The sequence below is a fragment of the Centroberyx affinis genome, unplaced genomic scaffold (genome assembly GCF_046629955.1).
Source record: "Centroberyx affinis isolate AG114_WGS23_722 - 3 ecotype Tasmania unplaced genomic scaffold, CSIRO-AGI_Caff_v1 ptg010153l_1, whole genome shotgun sequence".
Classification (NCBI taxonomy): Eukaryota; Metazoa; Chordata; class Actinopteri; order Beryciformes; family Berycidae; genus Centroberyx; species Centroberyx affinis.
The window spans coordinates 5,001-20,000 of NW_027284749.1; the positions used below are offsets into that span (position 1 = coordinate 5,001).

At 46.5% G+C, this 15,000-nt stretch overlaps 2 protein-coding genes across 2 annotated transcripts in view; one reads left to right on the forward strand and one right to left on the reverse strand.

Moving 5' to 3' along the window:
* The window catches only part of LOC139640659 (bestrophin-3-like), a gene marked incomplete at its 5' end in the record, with an annotated part of 6,817 nt that extends 4,700 nt beyond the window's left edge, over positions 1–2,117 (forward strand). The window contains 3 exons of the mRNA XM_071514837.1: positions 437–594; positions 1,120–1,428; positions 1,754–2,117. Coding sequence (XP_071370938.1) covers positions 437–594; positions 1,120–1,428; positions 1,754–2,117 — 831 coding nt within the window. The remainder of the gene's footprint in view (positions 1–436; positions 595–1,119; positions 1,429–1,753) is intronic.
* A 2,528-nt stretch (positions 2,118–4,645) lies between these two features.
* On the reverse strand, positions 4,646–12,086 carry nots (nothepsin). Its single transcript, XM_071514835.1, has 9 exons — positions 12,022–12,086; positions 10,846–11,026; positions 9,197–9,314; positions 8,824–8,942; positions 8,049–8,248; positions 7,087–7,209; positions 6,777–6,921; positions 5,220–5,318; positions 4,646–4,837 (listed from the first exon to the last, which is right to left on the reverse strand). The coding sequence occupies exons 1-9, from the start codon at positions 12,084–12,086 to the stop codon at positions 4,646–4,648; spliced, it is 1,242 nt and encodes a 413-aa protein (XP_071370936.1).
* Between the last annotated feature and the right edge of the window lie 2,914 nt (positions 12,087–15,000).

Sequence of the window (15,000 nt, forward strand, 5' to 3'; positions counted from 1 at the left end):
TCTCCTCTCTCCTCTCCTCCTCTCCGTCTCTCCTCTCCCCTACATGTCTCCTCTCCTCTCCTCTCCTCTCTCCTCTCCTTGTCTCCTCTCCTCTCTCCTCTCCTCTCCTCTACATGTCTCCTCTACATGTCTCCTCTCCTCTCCTCTCCTTGTCTCCTCTCCTCTCCTCCTCTCCTCTCTTCTCCCCCCCTCTCCTCTCCTCTCCTCCTCTCCTCTCCTCTCCTCTCCTCTCCTCTCCTCTCCTCTCCTCTCCTCTCCTCTCCTCTCCTCTCCTCCATGGTGGGACACACAAACACACAAACCGCTCTCCAGTTATAGTAGTGGGATGTTGTGTGAAACCAGTTCAAAGCCCTTCACACAGGGGCATCAGTTTCATCCTCCTCTTCCCTCCTCCTCCCCTCTCTCCTCTCCTCCTCCCTCCTCCTCCTCTGTTCAGGTTCTGGGTCGAGTCCGCCGGCTGCTGAGTGTCCAGGAGCCTCTGGAGCTGCAGCCGCCGCGAGCCGCCTTCAAACGCCACAGCAGTGACGCAGCCGGCGGCTTCTTCTCCTACAGCCCCGACTACAGGCACGCTATTGGTCCATCTGAATTACTGCAGTACGCTATTGGTCCATCTGAATTACTGCAGCACGCTATTGGTCCATCTGAATTACTGCAGTACGCTATTGGTCCATTTGAATTACTGCAGCACGCTATTGGTCCATTTGAATTACTTGCAGGAATGCTATTGGTTGATAAAAATTACTACTATCGAGCAGAGGATGGGACTCGAGTCACAGTTTTAATAGCTTGAGACTTGACTTGACTTGTACTCTGATGACTTGAAAAGGTTTCTAAAGTCTTGACTTGAGATCTTGTGTTTGTGTAAATGACTCAGATTGAAAGTGATGAGATTTGTTCCAGCAGACGACTGATGACCAGTCGCGCTATTGGTCGATTCAGGTCACTACAGTTCCACTATTGGTCAGTTTAAAACACTGCAAGAAAGTTATTGGTTTAAATTGAAGTAGTAAGAAAGAAGGGGGCAGTCTCTATAGTTTTCCTTCCAGATGGGAATGAGCCTTTATACTTTAACTGTTTGTCTCTCCATCATCCATTTTGTTTTTCCATCCGTCCTCCCAGGGTGCACCCCGGCCCCGACGATGTGGCTCCGCCCCCCTCCTCTCTGGACACCCTGGCCACGCTGAGGGAGGTGAGCAGCACCCCTCCCTCCCCCGACACGCCGCTCCCTCCCTCCCGCTCCCGCACCCCCTCCGCCGAGCTCCCCCAGGTCATCGTCAGCCCGCCATTGTCCGGTTGCCGTGGCGACGTGGATTTCTTCGTCGGCGGCGGTGCGCCGAAGCCTCAGAACGGCCTGGAGGCCTCGCGGCGGCCCGGGCCTCAGGTGGCCCCGCCCCCCGCCGAGGAGACGCCAGGCTGGGACGACCTGAGGTGACTCACTGGGTTCGGTATTGATGTCACATGACCCCTCCTTGTTTCTGCTCCTAGCAAACTGACTCCTCCTTGTTTACTGTTTGTCCCCTACTTGTTTTCTTTTCCCAGTATGTCCCCTCGCCCCGAGCATTATGGATGCTGCTTGACCTCTCCTTGTTTTCTGCTCTTAGTAACCTGGCCCCTCCTTGTATTCCGCTCCTTGTCTGTCGTGTCCTTTGTTTTTCACTCCTCTTCTGACCCCTCCTTTGTTTTCTGATCCTATTCTTACCCCACCTCTCATCTCATGTCTGTTCCTAGTCTGACCCGTCCTTTGTTTTCCCAGGGACGGCTCCTCGGTCTGTTGCTCCCCCACCCACCTGGGACCCAAGAAGTTCCGATGGAGCGTGAACAAAGCTGCGGCCCGGCCCCCCGCCCGGCCCCGCGGCCGCCAGCTCTCCTTCCAGTTCTCCAGACAGTCGTCGAAGGCGTCGGTCCGCAGCCTGCCGAGCCCCGAGGCGCTGGGCAGGAAGGGGCGGGGCCTGGGCTTCCTGCGACCCCCCCGCTCGCCCGTACAGCCCACCCAGAGCGACGCCGAACACGACTTCCAGGGCATGCTGGGAGAGGAAGACGGCGAGAGGGAAGGAACGAATGACAGCCAAGAGATCAAAAAATCCAACTCCCAATCGCAGAGCTCAGAGGACAAATGAGAACCAATCAGAGAGCTTGTAACAAAACACTGTCCAATCAGAGAGCTTGTAACAAAACTATCCAATCAGAGAGCTTGTAACAAAACCCTGTCCAATCAGAGAGCTTGTAACAAAACACTGTCCAATCAGAGAGCTTGTAACAAAACTATCCAATCAGAGAGCTTGATTTTCATGTTCCTCCACACTTTCACTAATCAGGAAATCACAAAGTGTTTTTCCGACATGCCGCCACATATCCGCTGGATCTGAACCGAACCGGGTCTGAACGGAACCGGGTCTGAACCACTTCGCCTCGTTTCCTCGTCTGCAGTTTACAGCTGACATTTCCACCAATCAGCAGCCAATCACGTGCCAGCAAATATCCAATTAACAAGTCATTTAGTTTAGTTATTTTTAAGGTTATTTTTTATTAAAACCAGTGAAAAAATGTCAGTGGGGTGAGAGAATTTAATTTGTTTCTAATGCAGATCAACTTGTCTAAGGAAGTGACATCATGATTTTAGTTAGTGATCCAACTGATCACAAGTCAGTAAAATGATTCAAATCATCACAACCCACTGACAGATTTATTTCACTTGTTTTAAGGAAAACAAGATTTTTTACGACTCGATACTAAATGAATTAAGTTGGATATTTTTCACAGTGAAGTCAGCTGATCTGCAGGCTGAACACAGTGAACTGTCCAGAGAAACACACTGAACCAACTGCTGTCAATGGAGATTTGTTTCAATGTTTCAATGTTTCAGTGTTTCAATGTTTCAATGTTTCAACGTGTATTTTTTGACCAATTTCTAACTTGTTAAAGACCCATAAAACGACATCATTACTTCCTTGATTTGATGTATTTCCTTTTGAAACAGGATGTGGGGGCGGGGCATAACGCAGGGAGGGATCATTCAGAAGTGTAAGCCAATGGGAGATCAGTTAGGGAGAAAAAGACAGTTTGATTGGATGGGAGGGGCGGAGGGGCGGGACTGCTCAAAAATCTGTGGTGTTTTATTGGTCAGAGTTTTTATTCCTGCCTCCTGGTGCAGTGTGATGTCACCGTTAAAGATACTCTGTTTTCCAGGAAGTGGAAGTCACGGGATTTCATGTCATGGAGACTTTAAGTTTGTAAAGTTTCACTGATCTGTAAACTGATGGAGGAGAACCTGATGTGACTGAAAGCTTAGCCTGGGATTCTGTCACTGCAAATTAAAGATGTAAAGTATAAATAAAGTATAAATAAAGTATAAATAAAAGTAAGCAAGATAGAGAGAGAATTTCTGTCATGATGAAACAGATCATCCATCATGAGGAAGAGCCTGCTGAAGCTTCGTGTCTCCTGCTCAGAAACAAACAGGCTGCAACATCAAGTCGATCGAGCAGAGGTGGGGACTCGAGTCACATGACTTGGACTCGAGTCACATGACTTGGACTCGAGTCACATGACTTGGACTCGAGTCCCAGTTTTATTTGCTCGAGACTTGACTTGCTGCATGAAGAGAAGACTTGAGACTTGAGACTTGACTTGACTTGGGTTCTGGTGACTTGGGACTTGACTCTGACTTGTACTCTGATGACTTGAAAAGGTTTCTAAAGTCTTGACTTGAGATCTTGTGTTTGTGTAAATGACTTAGATTGAAAGTGATGAGATTTGTTCCAGCAGACGACTGAATTTAAATTCTGTTTTCTGAATTTGTATGGAATGATTGAATTTATTGAAGTTGAAACTGATTATAGAAATCAAACTCATGATGCTCTTACCAAGTTTTTATCCTATTAAAACCATATTGCATTGATGATCTGAGAGGAAACTCAGAATTTTGAGATTCAAGTCAGAATATGCGAGAAAAAAAACATATTTTTGGTTTCAGGTTTACTGGTCTAGATAGTGAAATTAATGAAGTTGCTAGGTTATGATTCAGAGTTTTTTCTCCCAAATGTCTGAATTTGTTTTTTTTTTGTACATTTCTGATTTTAACCTCAGAAAGAATGAGTTTGTTTGCTGAATATTACCTCCAACTGCAGTAAAATAAAAAACAATTCAGCTACAATGCCGTAATGCGCTGTTACACGTTTCTCAAACTTCGTCTCAATAGTTTTTTTGTCGTATTTGACAGCGGACGTCGTCTCGCAAGAATATTTCATGACCCTGGAACTAAACCAGACATTATAAAATGTCAAAAACACACAGCTGTCATGTATTTTTACAAAATGAATCTATTTCTTTAAATTCCTGAAAAGGAATTGAATATATTTACCGCTCCTAAAACTAATGAAGCTCACTGTGATGTTGAGGATAAAAAGTTTTTGCTTGTTTTTACTGTAAAATAATAAAAATAAAGAAAAATGTGGTTTGTCCAAACTTTTGACTGGCAGTGTAGAAACATTTTGTTGAAACAAATATTTCTTTTGTGATCAAGAGATTGAGATTGTGTCTTGAGATTGTCTGCAAGAGACTTTTAAATGCAAAAAAGTTGGGGTTCAACTGATCTCGATGATATAAAATTCGATTTTTATTGATCTGTTTATTGATCACATTGAAGTTAGTTATGGTGATCTTGTTGCTGGGTGCTGTGCCTGGCGGGCGCGAGGCCGAGCCGGTCCTGCCCGCGGTCGAACACGCTGTAGAACTCAGTCAGAAATACATCTCCCAGAATCCACAGCGGCCCTTCAGGAGACAAGATGTCGACCGCCTGGAAACCGCTGAAACACAACTGATGGCCTGCCAGAACCTCCTGTGGGGGGTGGGGGGGGGGCACTATGACTGACAAAGATTATTACAGACAGACAGACAGACAGGCAGACAGACAGGCAGACAGACAGGCAGGCAGGCAGACAGACAGGCAGGCAGGCAGACAGAGACAGGCAGGCAGGCAGGCAGACAGACAGACAGACAGACAGACAGACAGGCAGGCAGACAGACAGACAGACAGACAGGCAGGCAGGCAGACAGACAGGCAGGCAGGCAGACAGACAGACAGACAGGCAGGCAGGCAGACAGACAGGCAGGCAGGCAGACAGAGACAGGCAGGCAGGCAGGCAGACAGACAGACAGGCAGGCAGGCAGACAGACAGACAGACAGACAGACAGACAGACAGGCAGACAGACAGACTCACCTTCCTCACGTAGCGCTCAGCAGTCAGACTGTACTCTGTTCCTCCGAGGACGAAAGTCACATGAGGCAAACTGGACAACCTGGTACAGTCGACCAGGTACTGTAACACACACACACACACACACACACACACACACACACACAGAATTACACTGTAACTGGAACGTTGGAACCCCTTAAAGAACTCCCGCAACCCCTTCAAGAACCCCTGGAACCCCTTCAAGAATCCCTGGAACCCCTTAAAGAACTCCCTGAACCCTTTCAAGAACTCCCGGGACCCCTTCAAGAACTCCCACAACCCCTTCAAGAACTCCCAGAACCCCTTAAAGAACTCCCGGAACCCCTTCAAGAACTCCCGGGACCCCTTAAAGAACTCCCACAACCCCTTCAAGAACTCCCGGAACCCCTTCAAGAACCCCTGGAACCCCTTCAAGAACTCCCTGAACCCCTTAAAGAACTCCCGGAACCCCTTCAAGAACTCCCGGAACCCCTTCAAGAACTCCCGGGACCCCTTCAAGAACCCCTGGAACCCCTTCAAGAACTCCCTGAACCCCTTACAGAACTCTCGAAACCCCTTACAGAACTCCCGAAACCCCTTCAAGAACTCCCGGAACCCCTTCAAGAACTCACAGGACCACTTAAAGAACTCCCTGAACCCCTTGAACAACTCCCTGAAGCCCTTAAAGAACCCCTGGAACCCCTTGAACAACTCCCTGAAGCCCTTAAAGAACCCCCTGAACTCCTTCAAGAACTCCCGGAACCCCTTCAAGAACTCCCGGGACCCCTTCAAGAACTCCCACAACCCCTTCAAGAACTCCCTGAACCCCATTAAGAACTCCCGGAACCCCTTCAAGAACTCCCTGAACCTCTTACAGAACTCCCTGAACCCCTTCAAGAACTCCCAGGACCCCTTCAAGAACTCCCACAACCCCTTCAAGAACTCCCTGAACCCCATTAAGAACTCCCAGAACCCCTTCAAGAACTCCCTGAACCCCTTACAGAACTCCCGGAACCCTTTCAAGAACTCCTGGGACCCCTTCAAGAACTCCCGGAACCCCTTCAAGAACTCCCACAACCCCTCTTCAAGAAGCCCTGTTACTCCTTCTGGAACCCCTGTTACTCTCAAGAACTCCCGGAACCCCTTCAAGAACTCGCAGGACCACTTAAAGAACTCCCTGAACCCCTTCAAGAACTCCCTGAACCCCTTAAAGAACCCCCTGAACCCCTTCAAGAACCCCCTGAACCCCTTCAAGAACTCCCTGAACCCCTTCAAGAACTCCCGGAACCCTTTCAAGAACTCCAGCAACCCCTCTTCAAGAACCCCTGTTACTCCTTCTGGAACCCCTGTTACTCCTTCAAGAACCCCTGGAGCTCCCAGGAACCTCTTGCAGAACTCCCTGAGCCCCTAACAGAACTCCCGGAACGCCTTCAAGGACCCGGTTTGGGAACCATTGATCTACAGTATTTCTCTTTATTTTGTTAAATTACCTCAAAATATAATATCAATAATATAAATATCAGATTAGATTTAGAAGTGTTTCTCTGAGTGAACTCCCACCTCTCCGATATTAGTGGGCGTGGCTCCGATCAGCTGCTGCAGGTTGAGGATGTCATTGGTCGGTCCGGCGATGAGGGAGGTTCCCGTGTCGACAATCGCCTGGCAACCATGAGGACAGAACGAACTGACACCCTGCACCGCCACACTGGAGCGCACACACACACACACACACACACAGATCCGTTTATTTTGCATGTTTTTGTGTGTGTGTGTGTGTGTGTGTGTTTGTTCTTGTGTTTCGAGGTTTAGGTCAGGTTTGGGGAGTCATCGAAGGTCCTCACAAGTACAGTAATACAAACGTGTGTGACACCTGTCCATCTTAATCTGCCAGTATCCCTTAGCGGTGACAGGGAGCCAGTTGATTGGTCCGCTGTACAACGCCTCGTCCGTTCCGCCTAGCAACAGCTCGCCGTCCGGGTCGCCGCCACTCTTCCTGCAGACGGAGGGAAGAAGAAGATATTTCAGTCCAGGAAACAAACAAACTTTATACTGCAGGTTTTTATGTTGAAGACTTCGAACTCCATCGAAGAAGATTTGAGTTGTTTGATTGATTGAGTTGTTTGAGAACTGTCTGTACTGCAGGGGGCGGAGCTAACAGTTTGGAAACCTATGAACAATCAAATTTACACATTCTGTCATTATACATACATACATACAGACTATACATACAGACTATACATTACACTAATGTATAGTCAGTGAAATAATAGGGAAATTAATCTGGCCCTCGGTTTGCTGGGGAGCCACTGGAATCCATGGAGCCCCGGGACCCTCCTGGAACCCTCTGAAACCTCCTGGAACCCTCTGGACCCTCCTGGAACCTTCTGAACCCTCTTGGAACCTTCTGAACCCTCTTGGAACCTTCTGGACCTTCCTTGAACCCTCTGTATCTCCCGGAACCCTCTGGACCCCGCTGAACCCTCTGAACCCCCCTGAACCCTCTGAAACCTACTGGAACCCCCTGAATCCTCATAGAACCCTCTGTAACCTGGAATCCTCTGGAATCCCTTGGACTCCCCTGGATCCCATGGAACCTCCTGGAACCCCCTTGAACCCTCTGGAACATCCTGGAACCCCTGGAGCCCTTGGAACCCTTGAACCCCCCCCCCCCCTGGAGGTCCCTGGACCCCAGTTTGGGAACCACTGCTGCAGTATAAATGGATCACATTTCATGAGTCTCACCAGCAGCAGACTGGCTGCACTGGTCAGCTCCCAGTATGACTGTGTTACTGTATGAGTGTGACAAAAAGTTCTTGAAACACCCTGTCGCACCTGCTGAGGTAGAAGGAGAAGACGGGCTGCTCCACGGCCTTCTGGGACATCATGTTGTCAAAAACAGGGTTTCCCAAGATCTCCGCCAGGGACGGGTAGGCCATCCCCAAAACCCCGTCGAACCTCGCCATGACGAACGTAGCGCCGGGCTCATAGACCGCCTCCCCGAACTCCTGGTTCACAACGGTCACACCCGCAACCTGAAACAGGAGAACAGAACAGCATTTTTTGGACACGTTGGGAGATATGTAGAGTAGAGTAGAGCAGTGGTTCTCAAAGTGGGGTCCGGGGACCCCCAGGGGTCCGTGGCACTCTGCCAGGGGGTCCGTGAAAAGTTTTCAGATTAATCCATTTAAATTATCATGATATAAAAAAAAGGTTTTTTTGAAATGCACTTCAAATTAGCACTTTTCTCCCGATTTCCCTTTGATATTTTGTTCAGGTACAGTGTTACTTGCAGCTAATTGATTGATTGTTTTATGGGTATTCTGTGTTGAGATGGTGCAAATATTTTTAATACATATCTAATATCTTTCTAATACATTTCTCTTGTGTTGTTCTTTCACATAATAAAAGTGTAAAAAATAGGCTACGTCAAATTATTCCAAGGGACATATATGTCAAGTCAAATCATTTTTTATTTATATAGCCCAAAATCACAAATCAGAATGAGGGGGTCCCCGGTATATTCTCTATCTTGTAAGGGGTCCTTGGCTGAAAAACAATTGAGAACCTCTGGAGTAGAGTAGAGTAGAGTGGAGTAGAGTAGACAGACCTTCAGCGTCTCTCGGGCCATGACTCCCAGCAGGTGTCCAGATCCGTAGTGGATCCCAAACATCCGACCATCGTGACGGAACGTAGTCGACTCAAACGCCTTGAACCGCTGGTGCAGGGCTGGAGACACACACACACACACACACACACACACACACACACACACACACACACAGGGGCCATGAACTTCTTATCTTGGTCAGGCAAACAGTGATCCAGAGTCAGGCCGTCCTGACACACAGACACCAAAACTGCAGACACACACAAAGACAGTTAGCCTCATACACACCCACAGAAGCTCACCTTTCCTCTCTCTCTCACTCACACACACACACACACACACACACACACACACACGGCGGGTGGTGTCGTACCACAGGCTTCGCTCACGCAGTAGGACGATGGCACCCACAGGTCGGCTGAGCCGGTGTCAAACACCACCGAGAAGTTCTGCTCCGGAGTCCCCAGAGTGATCTCCCCATAGTACTGGGCCTGACACACACACACACACACACACACACACACACACACACACACACACCAATGGAACCCTTATTTGTTCTGTTATTTGTTGAAACCGTTGAGAAACTGTACTCATGTGGTTGCTGGTTTGATGCCTGCTGAACCCTGCTGCAGTGCCTCAGAGCAAGGCACCTAGCCTCTCTGTGCCAGACACACTCAACTTTCCATTTCAATAATCTCCACCTCCATTTCTGCGCCCCACCATTTCCACTCCTCCACATCCACAAGATCTGGATCAAACTGAAGGTCTGTCAGGTTCTCAGATCAGAATCTGCTCTTTTTCAGCCGCAGCTGCAGTAACGCCGCCGCAAACCTGAGGAAACACTGGTCTTACTTCTGATCTCTCTCTGAACAGACCCTTTTCATCAACATGGCTGATGTATACAGATCGGTTCTCTCCACTGGCAGCAATGTTAAGAAGCCGACTTTCTGTGTGATCACTGTTTCTGTGTTTCAACACAGTCCAGCTGTTCTCACTGACAGATCTTTCTGTTTCTGTTGTCAAGACGACTGAAACACTATAAAAAAAGAGATTTGATCGAGGCTCACAAGGTAAGGTAAGGTAAGGTAAGGTAAGGTAAGGTAAGGTATGGTAAGGTAAGGTAAGGTAAGGTAAGGTATGGTAAGGTAAGGTATGGTAAGGTATGGTAAGGTAAGGTAAGGTAAGGTAAGGTAAGGTATGGTAAGGTAAGGTAAGGTAAGGTAAGGTATGGTAAGGTAAGGTAAGGTAAGGTAAGGTAAGGTAAGGTAAGGTATGGTAAGGTAAGGTAAGGTAAGGTAAGGTATGGTAAGGTAAGGTAAGGTAAGGTAAGGTAAGGTAAGGTAAGGTATGGTAAGGTAAGGTAAGGTAAGGTAAGGTAAGGTAAGGTATGGTAAGGTAAGGTAAGGTAAGGTAAGGTATGGTAAGGTATGGTAAGGTAAGGTAAGGTATGGTAAGGTAAGGTAAGGTAAGGTAAGGTAAGGTAAGGTATGGTAAGGTAAGGTAAGGTAAGGTAAGGTATGGTAAGGTATGGTAAGGTAAGGTAAGGTAAGGTAAGGTAAGGTAAGGTAAGGTAAGGTAAGGTATGGTATGGTAAGGTAAGGTAAGGTAAGGTAAGATAAGATAAGATAAGATAAGATAAGATAAGATAAGGTATGGTAAGGTAAGATAAGATAAGATAAGGTAAGATAAGGTAAGGTAAGATAAGATAAGATAAGATAAGATAAGATAAGATAGCACTTTATTGATCCCCTTGGGGAAATTCCGGTGCTGACACCACAGAATTTAATGTTATTTACTGTTATTATTTTGTGACCCTCGATCTGAGACGACAAAGTTGGCTTCTACCGATCAATAACCTGCTGAGACGAGGCAGAAGTACGTCAGCCATGTCGGTGAAAACGGGCGACATCAGACTGAAGAGGAATTATCCCAAAACTGCTATTACGTTTTTTTAAGAGGGAGGTTGGGTCTTTGTCTGGGATTTGAACCAGCGACCCGCGGCCTGGCGCTCGCTCTTACGTCCATGAAGTTGTAGAGCTTCTCCCCGGAGCGTCCCAGGCGCAGGGAGGGCGTCCCGGGCGGGAAGCACTGAGCGAAGCGCCGGCTGAACCAGTCGGGCCGGTGATCCCGCACGAAGTCCTGCAGCAGCCCGTCGGCACGCAGCCGGCTGCGAATCGAACGCACCCTCCTCAGAGGGACCCTGGGGAGGGGGGGGCATTTTAATTTTTACATTTTACATTAATTTATATCGGTTTGCTGTTTTACTGTGGCTAGTAGTAATAGTAGAAGTAGTAGTAGTACAGTAGTAGTAGTAATAGTACAGTAGTAGTTGTGGTAGTACAGTAGTAGTAGTAGTAGTAGTAGTAGTAGTACAGTAGTAGTAGTAGTGGTAGTACAGTAGTAGTAATAGTACAGTAGTAGTAGTGGTAGTAGTAGTAGTAGTAGTAGTACAGTACTAGTAGTAGTAGTAGAGTAGTAGTAGTAGTAGTGGTAGTAGTACAGTAGTAGTACAGTAGTAGTAGCAGTAATAGAAGTAGTACAGTAGTAGTAGTAGTACAGTAGTAGTAGAGTAGTAGTAGTAGTAGTACAGTAGTAGTACAGTAGTAGTAGCAGTAGTAGAAGTAGTACAGTAGTAGTAGTAGTACAGTAGTAGTAGAGTAGTAGTAGTAGTAGTAGTAGTAGTAGTACAGTGGTAGTAGTAGTGGTACAGTAGTAGTACAGTAGTAGTAGTAGTAGTAGAGTAGCAGTAGTAGTACAGTAGTAGTAGTAGTAGTAGTAGAGTAGCAGTAGTAGTACAGTAGTAGTAGTAGTAGTAGTAGAGTAGCAGTAGTAGTACAGTAGTAGTAGTAGTAGTAGAGTAGCAGTAGTAGTACAGTAGTAGTAGTAGTAGTAGAGTAGCAGTAGTAGTACAGTAGTAGTAGTAGTAGTAGTAGAGTAGCAGTAGTAGTACAGTAGTAGTAGTAGTAGTAGTAGAGTAGCAGTAGTAGTACAGTAGTACTAGTATCATTCAGAGTTTCAGTTTCCCATGATGCTCTAAATGTTTCAGGAGATTTTCCAGCCTGACAATTAGAAAATTCTGGTGAAATTCTGAATCTTTGGATTTTTTCACATGAAAACAGTCAGATATGAAGAAAGTTATTATCAGAGATTCTCCTTCAGCACCGAGACCAAACAGCTTGACAGGAGGCTTCCTACCTGAGCAGAGCCGAGCTGGTCCAGATCCAGGACCACAACAGACTGAGCAACAGCAGCCGCAACATGTCTGTTACCCGTCTGTCAGTCTGTTACTCGTCTGTCTGTCTGTTACCTGTCTGTCAGTCAGTCAGTCAGTTACCTGTCTGTCTGTCTGTCAGTCAGTCAGTCAGTGTGTCAGTGTTGCAGGCAGACTGGAGTCTTGTGGAAGTTGAAGAGTTTTTCAGGCTGCAGCTCTGCTCTGATTGGATCTGATTCTCTCTGGTCAAACACTGACAATCCACCCCAAAACTCATTCACATAGTGTGTGTGTGTGTGTATGTGTGTGTGTGTGTGTGTATGTGTGTGTGTGTGTGTGTGTGTGTGAGTGAGATTCATGTGGCTCTTCTTATGAAAAGTTTAAAACGGCCCACAGCCTCAGGAAGCACCAGATGAGATGATCTCACGTGTGGCTTCACTGTTAATAGATGACATGTTGGTCTCAGACTGTCAGGATCCATGTTGTAGTTTTGTTTTGGTGTGGATCGTCCCTGGTTGGGAAACTGGGCCTGTTGACAGTCTCAGGTCTCAGTCACTCTGACCTGTCAGGCTGTCGCATTAAAACACACAGACTCAAACTGTCAGATGCTTCAGTCTGATTCATTAGACCTGCAGCAGTAAACTGACCGACAGACTGAGCTGAGCTGAGGTTAAAGGGAAGGTTCAGTGATTTTAAAAACCTTCCCCACTGATCACTGATCAAGCCCCGTCTTCGACTGAGCCAGAAGTCTTTACAGTAGAGCTTCTGCTCCTGTGAAACCAGCAGCCACCTCCTATTATCATGTTAGCAATGCTAGCACAGGTCAATGGGATGAAACCATAACTCTTAAAATCACATGCAGGTCTTTCCATACTTCAGGCTGTAGTGACAGTAAGAATATGAACCGTCTCAAAGCTCGGTGGAGGCTGGTGGTGATTTCTCAGACAAACTGATGTGAAGTGTTTTGAATGTTATGACAGTGGACATGGTGAGTGAGGGCCTGCCTCTAAAATCATTGAATCTCCCCTTTAAGACACTTCAGATAAAACATGGCTGCCTTTCATGGTAGAATCTGAATGGATGAGCTTGTACAACTAAAACAGGAAACTGCCATGTAGACAACATGTCCAGTCCAAGGCAGCTTCTTGCATCTAATGAATAAAATTAGAGAATAAAATGCAGGTTTAAAATAACAAAATGGCTGGAATATATTTTTGCTAGCTGGATCTACAGGTGGTAAGCTAGTTATCCTGCTGGGTGGACGGATCATACAGTTTAGATTGGAAAAACACTGGATCCAGAACGGTGTGTAAATGTACCGATAAACAGATTAGAGAAATGCTAGCTACTAGGTTTGTCAAAAATATTGATACTTCGATAAATATCAATACTAAAAATTTGAAACGGATCCAATACTCATTTGCAACAGTATCAATACCAGCAGTGCTTCCTCTCAATGAAAAATCAAACATTTTATTATGATGCAACATGATGTGTAACATGCTTGTACAGTATAAGCTCGCTCCATTTTATGCCTCTTAACATGTTGTCATTTTTCTCCCATGGAATCGAAAATCAATATTTTCCTGGGTATTTTATCGAAGTTAGAAATTCTAGTATCGTGACAACTCTGCACGCTCCATGGCTTGTGATGCTTTTTAGCCGTCACCATGGTAACAGCAGGCTTGAACAATGTTGCTCGACTTTGACAAAAGATTTAATGACTTTCCAGATCCTCCTGAGTTCATCATCATCATCATCATCATCATACTATAAAGCAAGGAATCTGTCTGTATGTGTGTCCTTCACATATCTAGAGAACCGTTCGTCTGATCAGCTTCACCCTTGGCGGTGTGTAGCTGGGACCCGAGGAGGAGCAGCGTCTGATCGGACACGCAACACGATCAATATTAATAAACTTTGAATAAACAAGCGAGCAGCGCTCTGCGGCTGGAAGCTCAGTGTGGAGAGTGAAGCTGTTTGGATGAGCGGCTCCAGAGAGCTGCAGGCAGCAACACCAGAGACCAGATCTGAACAGGCAGGTTCTGATCAGACAGCTTCTGATCAGACAGGTTCTGAACAGGTTCTGAACAGACAGGTTCTGAACAGACAGGTTTTCGAGGTGTGACCCACAGCAGATCTGGAGTGGAGTCTAGCTGAAGGATTCTAGCTTTCAAAACAAGTTTCTCTTAATCTTCATGCAGCAGATCGTGTCTGAGCCACATCAGTTTCTGCTCCTGGTCTCATTACTGAAATGAGGCCGTATGATTGGCTGGCATGGAGCAAAACAATTAGAAACCCATGATGTCAAAGTCAACATGAAGACTGCTGACTCAACAATAAAACACAAACAGACTGATCAGGATTGGTTGATTTATTTCAGTAAACAAACAACATCCATACTTCCATTCTGCAAGGTGAAGGCAACAACTGGCTAACGTTAGCATAACCAGCCTTTAGCAAGTGCTGTACAGTTAGCTAGTGTTAGCATAACCAACCTTTAGCAAGTGCTGTACAGTTAGCTAGTGTTAGCATAACCAACCTTTAGCAAGTGCTGTACAGTTAGCTAGTGTTAGCATAACCAACCTTTAGCAAGTGCTGTACAGTTAGCTAGTGTTAGCATAACGAGCCGTAAGCGTTAAACTGTGCAGCTCGCTACGGCTAACATAACCAACCATTAACATTAGCTTTACAGTTAGCTACCATTAGCATGCCTATGTGTTGACAGTAGATATAAGACTAGCTTCTTTAGCGTGACAATCCACTAGCTTCTGTCTGGCTAGCATTAGCAGAGCCGTGTAGCTGGTTAGCTAGCGTTAGCCGGCTAGCCTGCAGTGCTTCCAGTGACCTAAACATGAAAAACCAACGGAGCGTTTCTTTTATTCGAACCAAACTAGACTGAAGCTTCAGAGGTGATAAATACACAAAACTGATCCCTCCTATGAACGACGACCCCCCCCATC